Genomic DNA, 24053 nt, shown 5'->3' with positions numbered 1-24053 from the left:
TGCCAGTGAAAAATTGGTTGCCATAGTTAAAGTCGGACCTTCTTTAAGATGGGCAAATAGTCCTGCTAGAAAATTCTCTTACACATGATGTGAACGCAGAATCTTCTATATATTCTCTTGCTTCGGGACAGGCAACCTTGGCTCGCCAGCTGTTGTTGAACTACAAGTCCCATCACCCCCAGCCACAATTTATTGTGGCTGGGGATGATGGGGAGTGTAGTTCAGCAACAGCTGGAGAGCCAAGGATGCCTACCCCTGCTATAGCTGATGTCCTACCTAATAGAGTGCACATGTAAGTAAGGTGTACAGGCACACGAGAACACTCCTTGCACAACTTTCCCTATCCTCCTATGCTTGCGCTGTTGCGCAAGAGAGCTAAGAGCACTCCCTGTGCTCTGTAAGCAATTAGTAAGATTAGAAATTAGGCATGTGCCCAAAACGTTTCGGAGGCCATTGTAAAGGCCTCCAAAACGTTTCGGGCTAGGGGCCGCTTCTGTGTTTCGGCGCCGGCAGGAGTAGAGCTTTAAGGGTGGGGGAGGGTGTACTCACCCCTCCCACCACATTTCCCCCGCCGGCGCGCTGTCGGTTTGAAGCCCCTCGGGGCGGCAGCGTTCCTCCCTGCCGCCCCGTTTCTGCCCTCAGCCAGAAGTGGCCGGAAGTCGCAAGTGCGCGTGCGCATGCCCATCTGCCGTGTGTGCGCGCGCAGGCAGCGTGCGCACACGCACTCGCGACTTCTGGCCACTTCCGGCTGAGGGCAGAAACGGGGCGGCAGGGAGGAATGCTGCCGCCCCGAGGGGCTTCAAACCGACAGCGCGCCGGTGGGGAAATGCGGTGGGAGGGGTGAGTACACCCTCCCCCGCCCTTAAAGCTCTACTCCCGCCGGCGCCGAAAATCGTTGTGCACATCCCTATTAGAAATGTGTCACAGAGGGTCAGCACAGGAGCATGAGTACAGGAGGGCAAGGGGATTTGTGCGAGGGGTGCTGCTGCATGCCCGCCCACTCCTACTTACACATACACTTCATTAGGCAGGAGGAGAGCTGGTCTTGTGGTAGCAAGCATGACTTGTCCTATTAGCTAAGCAGGGTCTGCCCAGGTTGCATTTGAATGGGAGACCACATGTGAGCACTGTCAGATATTCCCCTTAGGGGATGGAGCCTCTCTGGGAAGAGAAGAAGGTTTCAAGTTCCCTCCCTGGCTTCTCCAAGACACGGCTGAGAGAGATTCCTGCCTGCAACTTTGGAGAAGCCACTGCCAGTCTGTGAAGACAATTCTAAGCTAGATAGACCAATGGTCTGACTCAGTATATGGCAACTTCCTATGTTCCTATTAGTCACAGTGTCAGCCACTATTTCCAGAGAATGACAGATCGAAAACCTGGCATGAGCTATGACAGTCTCCAGTCTTGCTGGGCCTTGCTTTGAGATAACTCCTTGTGCCTGCTTCTTTCCCGTATCAGTCCTGAGCTGGATACACAGTGACCTAAAATGTTTGCCTTCCTACTACTTTAGTCTCAAGCCTGGCCCTTATGGTGTCATGGAAGAGGCCAGACTGGTCTGTTTTTGTGCTTTTCTTTGGGCTGGTTCACAAGATATCATGATAAGTGGCTGTCTGTCTGAAGAAGAGGCGTGAGGGTGTGTCACTGCTTCCTGCTCACCTAGCATTCTGCCTCTGCAAGGCCACATGGGGCTAGAGGCCAACACTCTGATTAGGGATATGCACAGAACTGGTTGGTCATGCCAGGTCATGCAGAGGCCCATTGCACAAGCGTGGCGGCCTCCAAAATGGCCACCACTCCAGGGGAAAAGGCCAAAAAACCATCCAGAGAACGGCCAAATGACTGATTTATGGACTAAGGGAGGCTGGGGGAGAGGGAGCCTCCATGGACACCCCCACCCCCACTTCGGACAACTCCCCCACAGGGGGTAGGTTTTTGTAAAAGAATTAAAATTTTAAAACAACAAACTCGTAAACCCCTGGGGGTGACCAAAGAGGGGGTGTTTCGGTTCAATCCCCAACAGCCAAACCTGTTTGCACATCCCTAACCCTGATTTAAGAAGTGCCAGTGCCAGCAGTGTTGCATTCCACACTAATGCTGTGGCAGTGCCCACATCACTGGAATGCAGTACTGCTGCACAGGCACTTCATTAGTCCAGATGTAGCCAGAATGCCCAAATCAGCCCCAGCCACACAGTCAATATACTGCTTTAATATAGTGAGTTCGTTTACACGACAAGACAAGCAGGGCGAGAAGTGGGCAAGGGGGAAGGCTGATTGATTGATTGATTGATTGATTGATTGATTGATTGTTGCATTTATATACCGCCTTTCATTAAAAACAACCTCAAGGCGGTTTACAAAAGTTTAAAAAACATACAATAAAATGACAATAAAATATTAAGCTAAAAATATAAAAACAAACCAATTTAAAAACCTATAAAATACAAGCATAAAAAACTACACACAGGTAAAAACACCTAGAAGCAGCAATAAAAACAATCATGTAAAAGCCTGGATAAAAAGCCAAGATTTAACAAGCTTTCTAAAAACTGTGATGTTTAAACTCACCTTCCCCCCAGATGAGTGTTTAACTGTTGCTGGAAGCGTGGCTCAGTGCGGAGCTCCGGAGGCCAGGATGACACATCCCAGATATCTCACAATGCACCATGTGACATATACAGTACATTGGGGGATCCCCACAGGAGATGGGTGCTCTAGGTAGCCGTCCTTGTGTCTACTGTGGCTTAACATAACCCCGGCGAACACACAATCCTAGAGCCTGGGTTAAGGGCTGGGTTTCAAAGCAGGGTTAGGTGGCGCTGCCTTGCCAATCCTAACAGTTCTCATGCACAGCCTAACCCAGGCTGGGCTTCCCTATCCTGGGTTAGGGTGCACATGAGAACAACCTCAGTATATCAGTCATGCAAATTAGAGGTGGTTTTAGATGTTCCATCCCAATGTGATCATGTTGGGGTGGGGATGTACACTCCTTCTCTTTGTGCAATGGACAGCTGCCCAGGGTCATAACATCTGCACCAGCCCAAAATCTTTCTCCATGCCGGCTTTGTTTCACCTACCTCTCACAAATCATTATTATGCTGTGGAAATGTGTGGTGTTTTTTTTTTTTTAAGTAATTAGAAAGTTAAATCACAAGATTATTTGTGATAGTTGTAAAAATTGCAGATTTTTACAACTGTGCAAGGAATCACTGATAAATGCCCAAGTGATTTAGTATGACTGATGGCAGTTGTGCATTTCTCAGTGAGATGTTTAAACAGTTAAAAAATGGGTGGCAGAAAAGCAAATGTCCACCGCAAAAGGCAGACCACACTTTTCTTCAGAGCACCATTCTGGCATTATGTCACCCACACAGAGCTGCTTCACACAATGAGTATGAAGCACCAGATGGGGTTTGTGTGGGGAGAGCAGGCTTAGCCCACTCTCCCCACACATGAGCAGTTGCTTGTTGCTGGGTGGCCACATCGGTCACCCAGACGAGCAGCTGTTCTGGTCCGGTGCTCCCGCACCCAGCTGCGGCTCTGTGTGGAGCTCCGGGGGAAGGGGAGTGCCGCTGTGTGGTGCCCTGGCCCCCCAAACCCCTCCCCCCACCCCAAGTATGTCAGCCGCCACGGCTGACACACAATCAAAAGAATGAGGTTAACAGAGCACCTGCTCAATTAACCTCATTTAGGGTTAGGGTTTCTTTTGGTGGGCTAGCTGCCAGAGAACCCCCGGGCTCGCCCACAAGCCCGGTGGTTCTCATGATTGTTAAAAACTGGGCTGGGCACCCATAGCCTGGTTCTGAGCAATCGTGTGAATAGCTTCATTGGGTTCTCTTTTAATTCAACATCAATTGATGGAATTAGACACGTACAAAGGTGGTAAAAGTTCTGCAAACCAATAACATTAGGTTTCGGCTACCATGTAGACAAGCTTTGTGCTCCTTTAGCAATGAGACCTGCATTAAAGGGTCTTGCTTGGACACTGACTGAAGTAGCTTTTACGTTTTGTTTTCCTAGAAAGCGGGCTTACAGCAAAGAGGCAGTGTACAGTGACAAGCTACAGCACTACAGCACTGGTCGAGGTGAGTCTAACAGAAGCCTCGGGACAGTTGGAGGCTCATAAAGTTGTGTCAACTCCACATAGGTGCTTCATGTTGGGCATGATGAGAAACAATATTTTGTTATAATTTAACTCAAAGGTGACATGAAGCTAAGGAGACTGGACTCAAAGGAATGAATGGTAGACACATGAAAAGAACAAAGCACACAAGAGGTGGGCAGAAGAAGTGAGATAATTTGGAAGAAAAACAGGGGTGATATCAAAGAAGCTGTAGAGGGTGATTGTGATTTACTTCATAAAATTATGGCTTGAAAAAGCAGAATGTAAAGAAGGCTGTTTATGACCATATTGGCAGGGAGTTTAATGCAAAACAAGCTTCTCGAAGATCAGTCTTTTAAGGAATAAGATGGTCAGCAAAGCAAATCAAGAACACAGAGCAAAAACCAGGGGAAAAGTAAGAATTCAAAAAGCACTGAAGGAAATCCTCAGCCTGTGATAATTGGGTCTCCTGGCTTTTGTTTAGCTGGATGTTTAAACCATTCTTTGGAATTGTATTTATCAATAAATATTTTGTGAAAATTGAAAAGCCAGGATATACTGCTTATTATCTGTGGTATAGGTTTGTTGTCAGCCTTTCTGCAAATGCCCCTCAGAAACAGGCCTGCACTTAGACTTCAGCTTACCAGCAGTGGAGTTTGTCACAAATTACTGTAAAGAGTAACTGCCTTTATGCTTGCTATAGTTTGGTGAGCGAGAGAAGGCAAGGGCTTGGAAGGAATACATAAACCAACATTTTTTATTCTTTTCAGTCCATAAAAGCCTTTTTTAAAGTTTCCTTTAAAAATGTATAGATTCATTAGTCACAGTGAAATATAGGGAAATGGCTTTTCATCAGCTGTTTAGTAAACAGATCATATTCGGATCCATCCCAGAATGCACACTGAGCTCTTGTGAAAGGCAGCAAATGAGCCTTTATAACCTGTATTAGGAAAGTTAATAGGATAATAAAATAGCAAGGCAGCAATCTTGGCCAGTGAGTAATCACTGCCCATCCACCCTTCTCTGCCAGCACCTATACATACTTTACATGCTCACTCTGCATGCAGAACCAGCTGCAAACAATTATATTCGACAGTTCCCAGGTGTTTCGGGGGAAATCTCCAACACAAATGCACATAGCTCTTTAGGGCTCTTCAGATTACAGCCAGGAGCAATACCTAAGTAAACCACAGCCAAAGCAGGAAATGAGATAGGGGGAGGAAAACCAAATTGGGAGCAGCTGAAATCCAATTTGCACTTAGAAGAGAAGGCTTCCAGACTTTCTCTTCTTTAAAAAGAAAGTGTGAGCCTAAAGTCTAGAGTAGAACCTCCTCATTGTTATTCAAATGGATGGATCAGGAACCTACAGTTATGCAATTAAAGATTAACCAAAAGCATACTGCAGAGGGGCAGAATTAAGGTTTCACAGTAAATCTATAGTTACTTTTACATTCCCTGACCTTCAAAATTCAAATGCTTCATTGTGTAGCTCTGAGATTTTCTTAATTTTAACTTTCAGACAAAATGTATCTGCATCTCTTCTTATTTTAAGAAAAAGCAAATTCACCTTAAAACACTGTGTGGGTCTGATGATTTTGAATAAGTTTAAAGCAGTTTAATGAGACCAGTATGAATATGGATGATGAGGTTCTCACAGTCTAGAAAATTTCTACTGTTGTGATTCATAAAGTGGTAACACTTCCCCGCCCCACCATCCCAGCTCATTTAGCGTACTCTTTGAAGAAAGACATGACCATTTGATACATGTGCCAAAACTCAAGGCAATTTCACACAATTCACTGCAAGTCAGTAAGCCAGTAAAATGTTGGGATGCAAGAGTTTGTGTTTCCAGCAGGTGTGATATGGATGCTGCCCAAGTCTGGTTTCCATGATTCTACCAACTTCTGTCATCAAGGTTTGAAGTTGGCTTGACAAAGTCAGTAGAATCGTGGTAACGTGGTGCCAGAACTGGACTGGATGTCACGCCTGCCGGGAGCACGTGTTCGCGCATCCTGACATTTTACTGGCATGTTGCCAGCATATTGGCTTGCATTGGATGGCATGAAGCTGCCCTCAGATTGCCTAAGTTGCTTATCACAGTACAAGAATATAGTCATGTGTACCAACTGAGTATATAGAGGATTGTTCAAAACTGCAGAAAACTTGTTATTCAGAAATTATAGGTATAAAGTTACTATATCAGCTTTCTAAATAAAATACTGGTATGTGAAAATGTACAGGCATTGTTTATAAATCATAACTTGTTTTTATTTGACTTTTAAAAAACTGAACAATAAGAAGAAATATGTTATAAATACTTGTTCTTATGGTATGAATGTATCCACTTATGAGAGAAATATGAAGGTTTGAATTCAGGTTTGATAGTCTGACAACTGTCCGCGTCCCATTTATGGAATAGTGACCTTTGGGGCTGAGGGAAAAGAAATATGAGCATGTGGTACTAAAAATTTGTAATAAGCAATCTGTGAAGTTCAGAAACATCTAAATACAGAGAAGAGAGGAAAATCGGGGGACTGGTCATCCAAGTTTTCCAGGTATAGCTATACACTGTACAATACTTCTGGGCAATATGACAGAGCATTGCAGCTCATATGTCACATGCATTCTTTATTGGAAAGATACATTGTAATAAAATGCATCTTGGCTCAACTTCAGTACAGAAATTATTGGGTGAAATTCAGTGGGGCGGACAACTTTCATCTGTCATTACCTTGGCTTCCAGTATTGTGTTTCCATACTCAGTTAAACAGACAGACAGACAGACAGACAGACAATTACCGAAGACATGTATAATTGTAATGTCATAAGAGTCAGACAAAGGTTATGACACTTGGTCCAGAGAATGGTTTGAAGATGCCATGGGCAGCTGATAAGTTTTCAGCTTAATTCCCAAACCAACTCCATCCTGAGAATGTTTCAGCCATTCTTTGTTGTTCTTTTTCTGAAGCTAAGCTCGTCAGGACTTGGCCAGTACCTGGTTGAGAGATCACCTGAAAATCCCCTCGCACACTGTTTCAGCTTCTCAGAGGAAGCATGATTTGCAGATATACCCAAATAAGTATGAGAACAGCGTTTCTCAAAGCTCCTAGAAATGTCTTTGAAGAACTGTCATTTACAAACATTACAGTGATGAGAACTTCTCTCCTTTTTCTACATGCTTTTAAAAATGTGAGCAGGAAAGTGTAATGTCAGAGAAGTGGCCCTGGGTCCTAGATGGCAGCCCAGTGATGGATAAAGTAGAGCACACCCAGTACTTGGAAAAGTTGTTCATCCTTACCTTAAGTATTGTTTTTTGCATTCGTGGTAAATACTTCCCATGTACTCATCCCCATAGTTGCAGTTTGCTGCCTCTTTGTACAGGAAGTTAGTTTTCTGTGTTGTGACATTTGGATGGATTTGGACTTTCTGTGCTCTCTACAGAAAACTCTTCAGTATGACCTTGCCATCCCCATAGCCAGCAAATCTTTTAACAAACGTTTTTGCTGCTCTCCAAACAACCTGGGCTCCTTGTGTATATGATAAGCCTCTTCCCTACTGTCGCTGTGCTCTTTTGTGGCATTTCTGCACTTCTAATGCCCATTAGCTAAGCCCTGTTCCCTGAGCCATTACTGTATTTCTCCATCTGTCCTTGGTCCTCTGATGTGTTCCCACTGCTGACAGTTCTCCAAAAGCAGCACTTTGTCTCACTGTCTGACAGCATTTCCCCCCCACCCTTCATGGCAAGAATTATTTCCTATAAAGCAAAAGCAAGCACACAGCCCAGTGGCAGAAACATTGTAAGGGCAGCTCCATCAGGACAAATTTGAGACAGCTGGCATAAAGTGAGGCAAAAATATGTAGGTAGAACAGCACATAACAGCTGGCCTGTGGCATGTAGAATTCTATAAAGTCATGGATAGGCAGTAGGTTGATCCATCCATCCTGAGACAATGCAAAGTTCCTGCAGGTATCTTTTTCTGCATTTATCTGCAATTTGAACAATAACCCCTACGAGCAAATGTCCTTTTTGCTAAGGAAAGTAAAAGAAAAAGAAAAAATCTGACCAGCTTCTTAAAACTATTCTTAGGACAGGAGAGATTATAATTCCTGCATGGAGGCCACTGAATGAAAAGTGGCCATGAAATCCTGCCATGAAATCCTACATGGCAGGAGAAACATTTAAAGGCTTTGTACCCCATTTTCAGCAGCCCAATTACAAGCAGGAGCTCCTGGCCAGTGGTGCCCATCCCAGCTCATGCGGGCATGGAGACACTGCACACATTTAAACATTATGCACTTTTGAGCAGCCTCCATGCAGGGGTTATAATTTTTTAAAATTGGTACCACATGCACCTTAATGAAGGAAACCTTTCTTGGAGTTTGAGCATTTGCACCCAATAGTTCTGCATGTGATGATGGGAGAGAAGAAGAGGAAAAGATGCTGCCAAGGCTACAGTGACATTAGGCATCACTGACCGACATCCTAATTAACAAAGCTCCAGTGCTCTGTGAGATGTGCCACTACTGCAGATGGAATTGACTGTAACTCAGCACTGACCTTTGTACCAAGGGACAATTTCAGAAACCTCCCCTTCCCCAGAAGCCCTCTGTTTCACTCAGAAAATATGACCCCAAGGGTCACACAGCCCTCAGACATATTTTGGGGTGACACAAAGGACTTCTGGGGAAAGGGGGGGTCCTTTAAATCCACCCTCCTGCAAGCTCTGGTGCTGCATCAGTGGATCCTGGAACTTGTCTGTAGCACTGGCACATATGGAGCATTAGTTAGGATGTCAGCCACTGAAGATGAAGTATTCTAGTGCAAGTTGTATGTTGAAGGAAGACAGGTAGGAGATTTGGGCAAATGCATACAGGGGAGGGGGGATTAATTGAGTAAACAGCAGGTTCTCCAAAGTTGATTTAAGTGAGACATTCAAGTGGAAGAGTGGTAGTCAAGAAAACCTGAAAAGTATAGAGTGCAGGATCCGTGAATGAACAAGGGTATAATTCTCTGACAGAGAGTTACTTACGCACAGTGCTAAAAGCCTTTGAAGGTAACTTGAAACAGGCTATTTGGCTGGCTCTTGCTAGCAATATTGGTTATGGAGGAGGTGGGTGATGAGGCAGTGAAGAAAAGGTTTCCTTTATAAGCCCGAACTCTGGAAGAATCCTGGTGGAATGATCAATCTATAATAGGGAGAGAGTTCCTCACTAGCACTGCAAACTACCAGCAAGAGCAGAACATTCCAGTTCCCTATATGTGGCTGATGCAGAGAAAAGAGCAGGCATGGTGGAAACAAAGTGGTGCAATGCTTTCCTTTTTTTGCTTCAGCACATTGTTGCTTTCTATCACTACAACGGTAAAGAACAGGAAACTTAACAACCTGGAACCTTTAATTTCTTCTTCTTCCATGAAACACCTATGTCAGGCTGCCTAAGTAAACTTTTTAACTCTTCTGACCATCGTCTAGGTCAGCGGTTAGGCAACCTTGGCTCTCCAGATGTTGTTGAACTACAACTCTCATCATCCCAAGCAACAATACATTGTGGCTGGAGATTATGGGAACTGTAGTTCAACAGCTGGTGAGCCAAGGTTGCCTGGCCCTGCTCTGGGTATCCAGTCCTGACATGTAAGCACTGGGCATCCATTCACAGAACAAGCCGTTTCAATGAGCTTCCTCATTTGGCAATTCAGCTTTATGTATTCCTGCTTACCAAGTGCATGTTTTGTAAGTTCGATGTTAAAAAGAGAGAGGCGAGTCTCATGATCAGTGAGACCCGCCGGAGGGGGTTCTGCGGGGAGAGCGGGCTTAGCCCACTCTCCCTGCAGATGGTCCAGGCTACAGCCGTGGGCGGCCAATGGCCACCCACATGACTGCCGGCTCCGTCATGGAGCTGGCAGGGGCTGCGGGGATCGGGTGCCATGCAGCCCCCAGAAGTTCTACGTATCCTTGAGAGATCCCCAGGGCTGGGAGGTTTGTTTCAGCCTCCCGCTCCTGGCGGGGGTCTCCTCGTGTGTTGCTGTGCCGCAAACCCATGCCACAGTAATACATGATCAAAAAGACGGGGTTAGCGGAGCACTCCGCTCCCTCCGCTAACCTCGTCTAAGAGGAGGGGTAAGTTAGCAGGTTACTTGCTTTGGAGAAACCAGGCTTGCCTACAAGCCCTGTGGTTCTCACGTTCTGCCAAAATTGGGCTAGGCTCCCTTAGCCCGATTTTGGCCAGTCATGAGAATAGCCTCAGAAATTTTCTGGATCAGAACAAGGTCCATCTAAACCAGCATTCTGGTGTCCACAGTACCCACCCAGATGCTTCTGGGTGGTTACCAGCATTTGGTATCTATGTTCAGATGTATGCTACTTCTTTCTATACATGAAAGTTCCATTTATCTGTTATAACTGATTGCTGATAGACCTATCTTCCATTAATTTTGTTTAATCCTTTTTAAAGTTATTGGCTATTTACAGTTCATTTCCTTAAGCAAATTATCCATTTCTTTGTGCTAGCAACAATTATATATGTATATATAGTAAAACCGTGTATCTATATATATAATTCTCCTGGGTATGCCCAGGAAAAATGCGTCCCGGCAGCCCAGCTGATTGGCTGGGCTGCGGGGGCGCCTGATTGGTCCTGGCGCACCCAGGAGAATTGCCTGGCTGGGTGGCTGCGGAGGCAAGGCGGCGGGCCCGGCCGCGGTGGGCCAGCCAGTGGCAGCGGGCCCGGCTGCGGAGGCAAGGCAGCGGGCCTAGCTTCGGCGGCAAGGCGGCGGGCCCGGCCATGGCGGCGGGCTAGCTAGAGGCACAGATGCTCTGTGCCCGGGCCCACTAGTATATTCATATAACAGCAGGATTTGTACTATCAATTATTGTTTTGGTAACTACGTTAGCAAGATAGGAGGTATGTCCTTGAAAGCAAAGAGACACAGTCTAACAGCTGTGTGGCTGCCCATCAGTTTGGTGATATAAAAGTGTGCAACGTAAGGTACACAAAGGTCTTCCATAGGCAGAATGAAAAGATTGCTCATTCTGCACAAGATAAACAAAACAAAACTGTTGCTGTCAACCGTAAATATGTACCATTCTGTTCCCCATCATTAATGGTGAAGCCCTGTTGTTGAAAGCAGTGTATATAGCAACATGCAGCTTCTTCAGTACTCCCTGGCTGGATCTAGTTTTTGTACTCTGATCTTTACACTTTAGGACACAATGTTCCAGATATGTTAAACCATCTTTATCCACAAACTGGTTCCAAACTTTCATAAATGCTCTCACACTTGTAATGAACAAAGAACCATTCATCCCTAGTATATATTCCTAGCTGGCTACTGGCATCCTGTATCGCTAGGCATTTAGAAGCCATGTTACCCTGGCAGAGGGTAGCATTATGGGGTACAAGGTCATTGTGTCCCCAACTTGATCCTTGTGTGTGACATGTTTGTTTTGCTTTCCTAATCTGTAAACTAGCCTTGGTTATTATCTTGTAAATTCCTTTGTAATCCTGCTAGAGCATCAGCTGCACTTGTAAAAGGATTTATGGAACAATAAAAGTGTATGTGATGAAGCTGTAAAAAGATTTATGAACTGGGCAAAGCACAGATGGCTTCATTGCAAACTTCACCATGGGCAATGGAAGGCTGGAGTTTTGGTTTTATGTGTGCCTAAGGCTATATCCAGACAGCAACTTCCCCTTTGGTAGATTTAATGTTGTAGCATTAAACATAAAGTAGGGGGAAAGCAAGGAATGCCAACTAGTGTGGGGCTTTGCCCTGCAGAAGTTGCCACCCACACACTGATTCTGCTAGACCTGGTCCACCATTTGGATGAGCAGCAATCAGCCTGGGGATTTTCATAACTTCCATGTGGCTCGTGGGTGTCAGGCACTCTGAATCACCATTCCTGACACTCAAAACACTCTCTCAGGCTGGAAAGACTCTTCCAATTGTGATGAATCACAATTCATCACTCTTCTCCAGTCCTGGGATGTTCTATAAGTTGAATCTTTATGTATCATAGGGTCAACTGCTGTCAATTACATTCACTCTGTCGTCAATGAGCATTGTTTGGTTCTAGTTAGTTGAGTTATGTAGAAATTAAGGCTGCAATTCCGGATACACATACCTGAAAGCACTGTACACCCCACAGAAGTCAGACTGAATTAGCATGCTTAAGATCAGTGTGTAGGTAACTGCTCCCTGGGCTAATGAGTTAGTCGGGTGTCTCCATTTACAGCACATGGAATCATTAAATGGCACATAGGGCATATCAGCATTGGAAACGTTAGGTTTTCTGCACGAATCCTGGCCCCTGTCTTTCACAGAGTATCTCACTGAGATCCATGTTAAGGCAAACAGCAAAGAGAAGAAGTAAACCAAAGGCAAGGACAGAACATTGCTGTTCTGTGTCCATATGGCTCGTAGTCAAATAAGGCCTGTGTAATGACCTGTAACATCATTTGTGCTGTTTAACAGAGGGCTTTTAGTATAAACCACAGTTGTAATGGTGGGAGTAGATAAGCTTGGGAGGCAGGGGAGAGGTGGAGGACCTTTGCTCTCTGAATGATTGCCAAACACACGGCAGGTGAGGAGGAACAAATCCCGGGGGTGCGGGGAGAGAAACAGCAACCATGAATAATGGGAGGGGAAGAAAGCGTACAAAAAGGAACAAGAGAGGCATAGCAGTGAGGCTGAATTTGGTGCCATCACACAGAATAAAAGGATTGCTGGTGTGAGAACACAATACATGTACAGTACATCCGAAGGATTTGAGTCCTAGAGTAGCACACGAGTAGCCCTACTCAGGCTTGCACAGCCCTACCTGGGTAGGGCTGCTCAAGTGGAGCGCTGGGATCAGTCTCAATCCCAGTGCTCTTTGCCGAGGTCACCTGGGTTTTTTTTTAACCTGGGCTTATACTGAGGTAGAAGGGCAAAAGCACCCCCTCCTACCCCAGCCATATGAACGCTCAGGCTGCCTGCATTCCAAGTGTTCATACAGCTGGGCAGCTAGAGTGCCCGGCAGCAGGGAAATCCCCCCAATGCATCCCAATTCTCATGCGGTGCATTGCGGGATTTCTGGAGGCCAGGCCAGGCTTCATTTCCCTGGCTTCCAGATGGTCATACCATTCCCTGCTGCGTGGCTCATAGCTCAGACAGCAAGGATTGTCAGTGGCGGGGGGGGGGAGGTGCAATTCTACCCTCCCCACCCCGGGTTTCACAGTTGTGTGAACAACCTTATAGAATGTTAGAGTTGGTAAGGATCTCGGAGATCTTCTAGTCCAACCTTCTGCTTGGTCCAGGAATCTTGCTGCAGCATCCCTGATAGATGGCTAACCTCTACTTCAAAACTTCAAATGTGTTTAACTACTGAGATGACCCAGAATATTGTCTCTTTGGCTGTGCGCATTGGTAGATGATTCAGGAATACAAGCCTGGACTTCTGGTTTTCACACCTGTGGTGCTCACATGACCTGTGCTGCTTGGAGAGACATGATAGAGGTCTATAAAATCATGCATGGTGTGGAGAAAGTGGATAGAGAGAAATTCTTCTCCCTCTCCCATAACACTAGAACCAGGGTTCATCCCATGAAATTGACTGCTGGGAAATTTAGGACCAACAAATGGAATTACTTTTTCACACAACGCATAGTCAGCTTGTGGAATTCTCTGTCACAAGATGTAGTGGCAGCCAACAACCTGGATGGCTTGAAGAGGGGTTTGGATAACTTCATGGAGGAGAGGTCTGTCAGTGGCTACTAGTCGGAGGGCTAAAGGGATGAGCCCAGACCGGTCCGGAGACCATTCTAAAGGCCTCCAGACCGGTCCGGACCTGGGCGGTTCGGTTTGGGTGGTGGGGTTGCTTTAAGAGCGGGGGAGGGTTTACTTACCCCTCCCGCCGCTTTCCGCTCTGGCGCCCGTAATTATAGTAGTAATTGGGGCGGGAGGTAGATGATTCACGTCACAGAGACGTGAAGCACGCACACAATGTGCGCACGCGCAGAGGACTCCTGGGAGCTTTTCATAGCGAAAGCGGGGAAGGGGCGGCAGGGAGGTATCCTGCTGCCCCAATTGCTACTAAAATTATGGGCACCAGATCAGGAAAGCGGTGGGAGGGGTAAGTAAACCTTCCCACGCTCTTAAAGCAACCCCCCACCCCAGTGCCGGACTGCAGTTTGGCGGTTCCGTGCACACCCCTAGAGGGCTATAGGCCACCTTCAGCCTCAGAGGCAGGATGCCTCTGAGTACCAGTTGCAGGGGAATAACAACAGGAGAGAGGATGCTGGACTAGATGGGCCTTGGGCCTGATCCAGCAGGGCTGTTCTTATGACCACTTTGCCTCCTTGCTTATGTCGCATTTCCCCGATTGAGGAATTGTAGTGCTTTGCCTGGCTTGGGCCACTTTCCCTATTTGGAAAGCCCCTACCCACTTTCAAGGGAATGGGTCCTGCAGCTGCAGCCTACTGGGCTCACAAACATAGCGACAGTAACACCCTTTTGGGTGCTACAAACAGAGCAGTCTGACAAGATCCTTTGAGAATGACCCAGAAGGCTCTGCTGTAGTTTGGGAGGTGTTGAGGCTGTTGTTTCTTTTTAACAGCACCTGGCCACAAACCAACACCTTTGTAGCAGGTGGTTCCCCACATTCCCAGTGCTTGGGTTTACAGGGTTTAATCCCAAAAAGCCCTACTGCACAACAGTTGACTGGCCTAGTTAGATTCATGTGTTCCACTATTTAATGTGCACCAGATGGGAGGAAGTGCTTCCACCGACACAATTTGTGTTCCTGAGTGTGAGATTTCTCTTAAAATTTAATGAGTGAAATAATGAGGTTTCTCTCCTAGAGTTAACTCCTGCAGGCAGCCTCCCAAACTCTCCCCAGCACCATACACATTCCCTGCCAGGTCTGGTAGAGCATTGGCAGCCTGGTATAAGGGACCTTGTGATGCTTTTAGGAGGCTAAAGCAAAGCCTGAGCATATTTATTATGGAGGCTTATTTTATCATTAGGATGTTCACTTCTTTGTAATTGCTGCATTCTGTCATTTTAGTAGCAGCCACAAAACTATCAAAGGTGTGTTGAGTAAATAAAAATGACTTAAATTATGCATGAGCAGAAGCATCATAAACTTGCCACCATTGTTGCCATAAAACCAGCAAACTCGGTTTGGGTTTGTAATGTCCCTCTTGTAGGCTGGATGTTCCGTCTAAACAAGAGAGAGCAGAGCTCACTCAACAAGGGGAGGCCTTTAACTCCAGGCTGCAGGGCTGGTCAGTCTGCATCAACTGGAAAACTCCTAGAATGTCAAAGGGCTGGAAGACTACTTTCTCCACTCACTTAAGGCCTTCACCTGTCTGTGTACACCTCCTCTTTTAGAAGCACACTGTGATGATCTTGTTTTATTTTGATTGAATCCTCTTGATCTTGGTTTTTTTAAAAAAAATATTATTTTTGAGAAAACTTTTTCCAAAGTAATTTCCTTCTTTCTTCTCTCTGCTTTTTTCCTCCCCCTCCTGCTCACTCATTTGTCCGCCCAGCTTGCTGCAATTCATTTTGGTTTTTTGCTCTGCATTCAGTGCTATGCCATAGCCACCTGGTATAACCCTTGCAATCAGACGGATGCAGGAAAGGTGTCAGATTGATAAATATTGATCTCTACCTGCAGTTCTTTCCTTGACTTGTCTGCTAATGGATTTGCTACTGCTTCAATAAATAACAGTATGCACCCACTTTCTTGGTGCAACTCATGGCCTGCTCCCAATCTGCCAGTTATAACTAATATGTTCTAAATTTCAAGGAGAGTAGCAAAAAAAAGACAACTTAGGGGAAGTCGAGAACAATATCAAAGGAGGGATGGAAGAACATGAGAGACTGAATAGGAGAGCTAAGAGGATACTTAGGTAGGGAAGGAAGAAGGGTTTAGGGACAGATGCTGTTGATCCCTCTGCCCAAGATGAATATGATTTTTCTCTCTCCCTCTCTTTATCCTGCTCTTCTCTCAACTGAGAAGGCTCCCCAGGAATGAAGATCTACATTGACCCTTTTACATATGAGGACCCCAATGAAGCTGTTCGTGAGTTTGCCAAGGAAATTGACGTGTCATTCGTGAAGATAGAAGAAGTCATTGGAGCAGGTGTGACTCATTTCCCATTGGGCAGGTGTTCAGTGCCATTCCTCCCCTTCCTCTCCTCCCTTCGTTTTCCTTCCTTCTCTCTTCCACTGTGGATGCTCAGGCTCATTCAACTCAATTAACAATGGACTGGCACTTTTCTCCTTGAAAGCCTAACTGAATCTTCTTCTGTGATTTAAGAGATTGTGCTTAATTAATTGACTCACTTTAATACATTGTTGTTTTCCCTGGTTTAATTAACAATAAATAGGTAGGGCAATAGCTCCCTAGTTTATGGCATTTCTCTATTTGCTGCAGCCGGAATCTTACCTTTTTGAAGCTGTTAGCTAATTTCACTGGAGAAAGCCCCCATAAAAACCTGTAGCTGTTCAAAACCAATAGTTTGTACAAAATGACTATGTAAAATCATAGCATTTATGAACTCAGTAATAACTGGCCTTACATGTTCTCTTCGAGTCTTTTGTTTGGTTCATTGCAACCTGTAGGAAACCCCCCCCCCCTCTTAAGACACGTTTCATGGATGAACTGGGGGAGGCAGCATTTTCTCTCCCACCCCCATGCAAACAGAGTCATGAGGCCATGCAAGGAAAATGCAGTGGACCCCAGATGGACATCCCTGGAGCCATCTTGTCCATCAAAGGAGAAAAGTATTATCAGCTGAAGACACTAACATTTTCCATGTCTGCTATACCATGGGAGGATTGATTTCAGTCTTGCATGGTTGGTTTGTTATTAGTAGAATGTGTGGGTTGCTAATGATTTTTAAATTTACAAAGGAAGAGTGCATGCTCAGGATCTCTTCACAGTGAAGACACTGAATGTGCGATCTTGCTTAAAAGCATACGGAGTGCCTTCTTGGTTCAGAACAAGGCCTACCTAGTCTAGCATTCTGGGTACAAATACCAGTACGAGGTGGTTCATCAGAAATTGGTCAGTGGTAGGCCACAATCTACCTCTTGGCCTCCTCTTTGCTACTCTGTTATTTGGAGTCAGCTTCAGCAGGGTTTAAATTAACATTCATTTGCTGACCTGTCATATCTCTCTCTCCAGAGTGTCTGAACTCACCCACTGCTGTTTGTGCCTGCTCTTTCATTTCACTCCAGGCTTCTTCATCCTTCTTATAACCAGTTGTTGTCTGTGGCAACCCATTGTTTGCATCCATTGCTTGTTCTTTGCTTTGCAATCATCCTGACCCCACGCCTACCCCTCCACCAAGGTGCTTTCAGATGGAGCTCTTTGCACCAGGTGTGCTGGCCTGGCATGCTTAGCATCTGCCAGCAGAATCCCACTCTGATCACGACCAGTCCAATGCTCTGGCAACATCAGTGTGCGTGGCACGGCACAGCAATGGTTGCACCATCAGGGCACCACACTTCTGCACTGGGAAGCACCTCTTCTGTGGGGTGATGGCACTGCAGTCATTGAACGAACGTTCTGCCATCTGGAAGCATCTTTAATTCTCTTTTACCTTTTGGTTCCTTTGCTCAGCCCCCTGATCAACCCACAGCCTTTCCCTTCCCATTTTGTGAGAGAGGATATAAGAAGGTGGTTGCTCACATGCACTTTGGGAAAGAGCTCAAGCAGCACGTCCCCCACTCCCTCCTTTTCCTTTATCAGTCTCCTTTGGTATAATGTTTGGATTTAAACAAGCAAACAAAAAACACCCAGACTTTAATATTTTTCTTTCTCCTTAACATTGCTTTTCTTTTTGAGTTTTTAGCCTTTCACTAAGCGTGACGAAGTTAAATTTATCCTGCCTAACTTGCAACCTGATCCTAAATGTATAGATTTGGAAGTAAGTCCTACTGGATCATAAATAGTAATTGTAGGGGGCCCCAGTTGGAATGGAGACCATAGCATGAGGGTCATCGGGGCTATAAGCCTTTGCCTCTCCCATGGCTCTGATCTATATTGGTACCAAATGGAGCGTATTTCTGTGGGAAATCGCCCAGGAGGAGCCCAATCAGGACCTTGACAGATAAAGGTTTAAAGCTGCTCTCTTCCACACTATGGTCCCAAGCATAAAAAGAACATATGCACACGCCTTAATCATGCACTTCTCATAGTGTGTAGGGTGACCCTTCGTTACAATGGCAAAAATGGACCAACCAGGTAGGTATGCCATATAGTATAGGTCTTCTGGATCTTCCGTGCATGTGAAAGAATTCACACCAGAGCATTTCAGCAAGTACCCCTTGTCTGTCACAGTGCTAAGGAGGTGGGAAAAGCTGCCTAGCCAGCATCTCCCTCTTTTGCACAACTTTTAAAGATACCAGAGCCCTGTCCTCTTGTTGCATCTGCTTACCTTATGCTTGGGTAGTTTTTAGTAGGGATGTGCAAACAAATTTGACGTCGAACATGTTCGACATCGAACCTATGTGGTTCGACTGTTCGGGATCGAATAGGACCATCCCCCATTTGGTCCAACCCCAGACCAAATACCCCCTGACTCTTTCAGGGGGTTCATGAATTTTTTAAAAAATAAAATATTTATTTACCCCCTTCGGGGGAGTTGAGTTGTTGGAAGTGGAGTGGAGGGTCCGCAGAGGTTCCCCCTCCCCTACCGGCCTCCCTTCATGCCACCACCGGCCGGCTCTTTGGCCCATTCGGGCCTTCCCCCTCCAGCACGGTGGCTATTTTGGAAGCCGCCGCACCTGTGCAATTAGCCTCTGTGTGACCCAGGCCATGCAGAGGCCAGTTGCACAGGCAGAGCAGATCCCCCCACCCACTGCCTCCAAAAACTCGCCCAAAGGGTAAGTTAAAAAAAAATATTATTATTTTTTAAAATGTTCACCAACCACCACCACCCCCGACCAAATCAAGCTGGGGGTGTTAGAGGGGGTGTCGGAATGAACTGGCCTAGTCCAGTTTGGGTCCGATCCAGACTCGAACCGAACTGGACCACCCAGTTCCGTGCATACCCCTAGTTTTTAGACACATGCATTTTCCTACCACTGATCTTTCAGAGAAGCAGCTGAAATCTTGTTTTTAGGTGCCCAGGGGGATAATTAGCTCTTAGAACTTTTCCCTTTTGAAATGCCAGCTTGGGTAGAGTTGGTAGTGACTTCTCTCCATACCATTACAGGGGAGTTTGGTGAAGTATATAAAGGGCGCTTGAAACTGCCTGGCAAAAGAGAAATCTATGTGGCCATTAAGACACTAAAGGCCGGCTACTCTGAAAAGCAGCGACGAGATTTCCTGAGTGAGGCCAGCATCATGGGTCAGTTTGATCATCCGAACATCATTCGGCTGGAGGGAGTGGTCACCAAAAGCCGCCCGGTGATGATTATCACAGAATTCATGGAAAACGGAGCATTGGACTCCTTTCTGCGAGTAAGTGAGACTATCATTTTTTAGCCTACTTTCCTTAAGGAAAGTAAGTTTATGAGATCACCTAGTTTTGTGTGTGTGTGTGTCCGTCCATGTGTGTGTCCGTGTGTGTGTGTGTGTGTCCGTATGTTTCTCCCACTATCAACTTTGCAATGCTTCGACCGATTTGAACCAGATTTGGTGCAGTTGTGGGGACACATAGGGACATCTCAGTGGCATAGTTGTAATGACGTCATCCACCCCAATTCAAGATGGCGATGTGTGATAATTTAAGGTGCAAGTGGGTTAACTTGTGAACCGTCTAACCAATTTGAACCAAATTTGGTACAGCTGTAGTTAGTGACACATGGGGACACCTGTAGTTTGTGATGATGCCATCCACCCCAGTTAAAGATGGCGGACTCATGAGCTTTGAGGTGCATGTGGGCTAACTTGTGAACCACCTAACTGATCTAAGGCGCAAGCAGGAACCTATCTGGACCAAATTTATACAGTTGGAGGGACACAATTCAAGACGATGCATGCATGAATGTTTGAGACGGAAATTAAGATTATAATTAAAGGAAAGTAGGCAGATTAGTTCTTACTAGAACTTTTTGTTGGAAATTGTTAATGGCATTGAATCATCTAATTAGACCAGCTCATGTGGTGGTGCTAGCTGTGCAAATTGGGCTCTGCACACACAAACCCTGATTAATTGATCCTAAGCCATTACTACTACCAGGTTTCATTCTCACGATCATCAATCTTGTTAAGAAATCATCCATAAACATGTATTGAGATAGTGACAAAACTCTATAAACTTTTACTATACTTCTAGCTACACACAAACATTCTGCCCCTAGTACTGTTGTATCTCCCCCCCCCCGCCCCGACTTTCTTCCACCAGTATTCAGCTTCTCCTGCCCTTAGGCATTTGAGCATTATCCTCAGATCCCCTTCACTGACCCTTCCTTTCTTCAACTGCCTGTGTTCTCTACCCTTATTTTCCTCACGACTCTATTTCCTTCACCCACTCTTCCCCAATTTCCTATTTCTCAGCCCTTTGCCTATTCTATCCCCTTTCTTCAGGCCCTGACTCTGAACTTCTGTACCTCCCGGGATTTCTTTCCACTCAGTTTTCCAATCCTCAGCCTCCCCTACCTGCCCAAATAGCTCTTCCTTTCTTAGGGCCTGTGTTGAGGGCAATTGTTTCCAGTCTGGATTTAAAAAAAAAAAAAATCTCTGAGGCCAATCAACATGTTATGTTATATGTGTAGTTTGGGCCTGTGTGTGTTTGTACACAGGTTCCTAGGAAGCTGCCTTATGCCAAGTCAGACCATTGATTGAACTAGTTCAAAATGGTCTACTCTGACTGGCACTGGCTTTCCAAGGTTTCAGGCAGGAATTTTTCCCAGCCGTGCCTAGAGATGCCAGAGATTGAACCTGGAAACCTATGCATGCATGCAGATGCTCTCCAATGAACTGTGGCCTCCATTTCAGTTAAATAGCAGCCATGGGATAGGGGCTGATCAAGATCTGGCCATGGCATATAGGGAGAGGATATTTAATGCTTTTGCTCTGTGTTGTTGCCACATTGCTACAACGATGTGCCCTCTGAAGCTGCTATTAGCCTCCAAAGGGAAGCTTCCATTGGTGCCAATGGGTGCAGTTTTTGTCAGGACTGCAGCAGAATGGGAGAGGGATAAATTCCCCTCCACATGCATTGTGGTCCTGGTCTTGATCCCTGCCCCACTCCTAGATGCTCTTTTAACTTAAGCACACACACGACCAAACTCCATGTTTAACCAAATGTGTAGTTTAGCACTGGATAAAAGGGGAATGCTAACTTTGGTGTTCAATTTTCACTAATACAGCAAAATGATGGGCAGTTCACAGTCATCCAGTTGGTGGGAATGCTCCGAGGGATTGCAGCTGGCATGAAGTACCTTGCAGAAATGAATTATGTCCACCGGGATCTCGCAGCCAGGAACATCCTGGTCAACAGCAATTTGGTCTGCAAAGTATCTGACTTTGGCCTCTCACGCTATCTACAAGATGACACCTCAGACCCAACTTATACCAGCTCCTTGGTATGTACCTGTTACCCTTAGTGCGTATAAGAACTTCAGTGGAAGCAGGCATGTGTGCAGGTCCCAGCAGTTAGTACTAATTGCAATAATAGACTGGGCCTCACATTTCAGTGTTTTCTTGGAACTTAAGCTGACTCTAATCTTTATTAGACTTAGAATCTGTGGGATGATGATAATGAGGATCAGGGTTGAGCTGCAGATGTATTTCAAGCAGTAGACTTGGCCCCAAACAAATTAGAATTTAAATATGCAATACAAAAAAGAGAAAGGGAGGAGAGAGAAAAGCGCCTGCTCCAAAGAGCCTAAAAATGAAGCTGTTGCCAATAGCAAACAGGTGATCACAGCAGATGGCAAATCCAAGGGAACAGCAAAATAGTACTTATCATTAGGACTTGCGATAGGCTCAGCACAGCAGCCACCTCACAGCCATTCAGCTAAAAATGAAATTGTGGAGAGGCTGGAAATGTGCTCTTTTCAGAGTTTGTGTTGTTGCCAAGATAGTGCACTACTTCCGATATCAGATTTCCAACAGCTCATTAAATCCAGGGTCTCATATTGCAATACATATTGAATGTCAGTGGTAGAGCAACATGAGTTGTGAACATGATGTCACTACAAGGTACATGTGTCAGTTGTATTGTGTGGTCCAGATAGCAGATTCTAGCCCTTTAATGAAGGGGTCTAAATGCTCTATTCATTGAAAAGTCTACCAAATAGAGTTATTAAAATGCATCTGAACTGTCAGTTCTCCTATTTAAGAAGGGCTTGGTGGTTTTTCTTGGCAGGAGACTGAACCAGGTCACAGTGGTCTTGGCTTAGCTTGATAATTAGCAATCTTCATGGGCTTAACAGACCCCACATTCACAATTGGCTCAAAGAGCTCCTACTAGTGCCATGCTGTGACTTGGAAATATGTAGCTAGTGTCTGTAAACACCACACACTACTAGTGTTGATGATCAGGAGCTACTGGTCCTTAGCAGGGTTGTTCATACACCAGCAAGCTTCAGTAATCTTTTTCTTTTGGTAGAATTAGAGAAACCAGATAGTAGAAAAGAATCCAATGAATCATCTAGTTTTAACTTCTCAGTGACATTTCAGGACATCCTGTACTGAAAGCTTCCCTTATCAGGGCCTATCAGCCCCGCCTTTTTAGCCCCCCAAGGAAACATATTCTACAACCTTCCTGGAAAACTTGTTCCAGCACTGAATTATATTTTAGTTGGGATGTTGTGCCCAATGTTAAGTTAAAATCTGCCTCATTATACCTTTAGCTTGTTTCTTTTTAATTTATTGTATGTGTGTGTATGTATATATATCCTATATAAGCTGCCTTTTTCTGTGCCCAAGGCAGCTACAATATTGTAAAACACAATAAGGTTAATGTCTGACATCCTGGCTGATGTAACACTTGAGTAACAGGCAAAATTGTGTTAGTGCAAAAAAGATTACTCAGTAGTGCTAAAACCTGGGGATTTGTGGAATTGTGCTATAGCACTGTTGTACAAAAGTACCCTTTAAAACAAATGAGGTGTGCTACAGGTTGCACAACTGTTGTGCAAACACAAGCAAACTTGCAAGAGCACAACACTAGTCTGGGACACAAGCTCCAGACTTAGCACAAGTAGCTAGTGCAACATCCATTGGCGAGTGCTTCATTAGTCGGAATGTCAGCCAATAATGTCAAAATACAATCAAACAAAGGATCATAAAGAAAAACAGTGGACCAGGTCTCACGATCTGTGAGACCCAGTTTGGGGCAGTGAGCAGGAAGAGCGGGCTAAGCCCGCTCATGAGCGGGGAGGGAGCCCTGGGTGGCCGGATTGGCCACCCACACGATTGCCGGCTCCAAGCCGGAGCCGGCAGGGGCTGGGGAGTTCGGGGGCCATGCAGCCTCCAGAAGCCCCAGTGTGCCCTGTGCGAGCGCGCAGGGCATACTGGGGAGACCCCCGGAGTCAGGAAGCGGCTTTTCGCCTCCCCTCCAGGGGTCTACTCATGAGTAGGAGCGGTGCAAAGCCGCGCCGTGGCTACTCACAATTTAAAAAAAACAGGTTTGCGGAGTGCTCGTTCCGCAAACCTGGTTTTCGGGCAGTGGTTCTTGAGCCGGTTACCCACTCCAGAACCACAGGGCTCGCAGCCGAGCCTGGTGGTTCCCACGATCGGGAAAAATCAGGCTAGGCTTTCCTAGCCCGATTTTCCCCGAGCGTGGGAATAGCCCCAATATGATAGTCACAGTGGAGAACAGCAATGCCATTGCTGCACTGGATACCAATGAAGAGGTGAGTTTTGCAGCACTTCTGAAAAGCCACCAGAGAGGACACATTGCAAACATCAAAAGGAAAATCATTCCACAGCCCCTGGGTGCATTTAACAACCCTGATTCTAGCCACAACCAGTCTTGGCTCACTCAGCAGCACAGGTCCAGCCAGA

General features: G+C 45.7%; 1 protein-coding gene across 7 annotated transcripts in view; it reads left to right on the top strand.

The window, feature by feature from the left end:
- EPHB1 (EPH receptor B1) overlaps positions 1–24053 on the top strand; it is a 482626-nt gene that overhangs the window by 406306 nt on the left and 52267 nt on the right. For 5 of the 7 annotated variants that reach the window (XM_053307810.1, XM_053307809.1, XM_053307814.1 and 2 more), the window contains exons 9-12: positions 4020–4084; positions 16104–16226; positions 19309–19556; positions 21410–21625. In XM_053307810.1, the coding sequence (XP_053163785.1) occupies positions 4020–4084; positions 16104–16226; positions 19309–19556; positions 21410–21625 (652 nt within the window). The remainder of the gene's footprint in view (positions 1–4019; positions 4085–16103; positions 16227–19308; positions 19557–21409; positions 21626–24053) is intronic. The other 2 variants (XM_053307812.1, XM_053307811.1) reach the window with 1 other exon arrangement.

Source organism: Hemicordylus capensis, chromosome 3, assembly GCF_027244095.1.
Source record: "Hemicordylus capensis ecotype Gifberg chromosome 3, rHemCap1.1.pri, whole genome shotgun sequence".
Taxonomy (NCBI): Eukaryota; Metazoa; Chordata; class Lepidosauria; order Squamata; family Cordylidae; genus Hemicordylus; species Hemicordylus capensis.
Note: the sequence above shows the minus strand (reverse complement) of the source record. Positions and strands in the feature narration are given on the sequence as shown.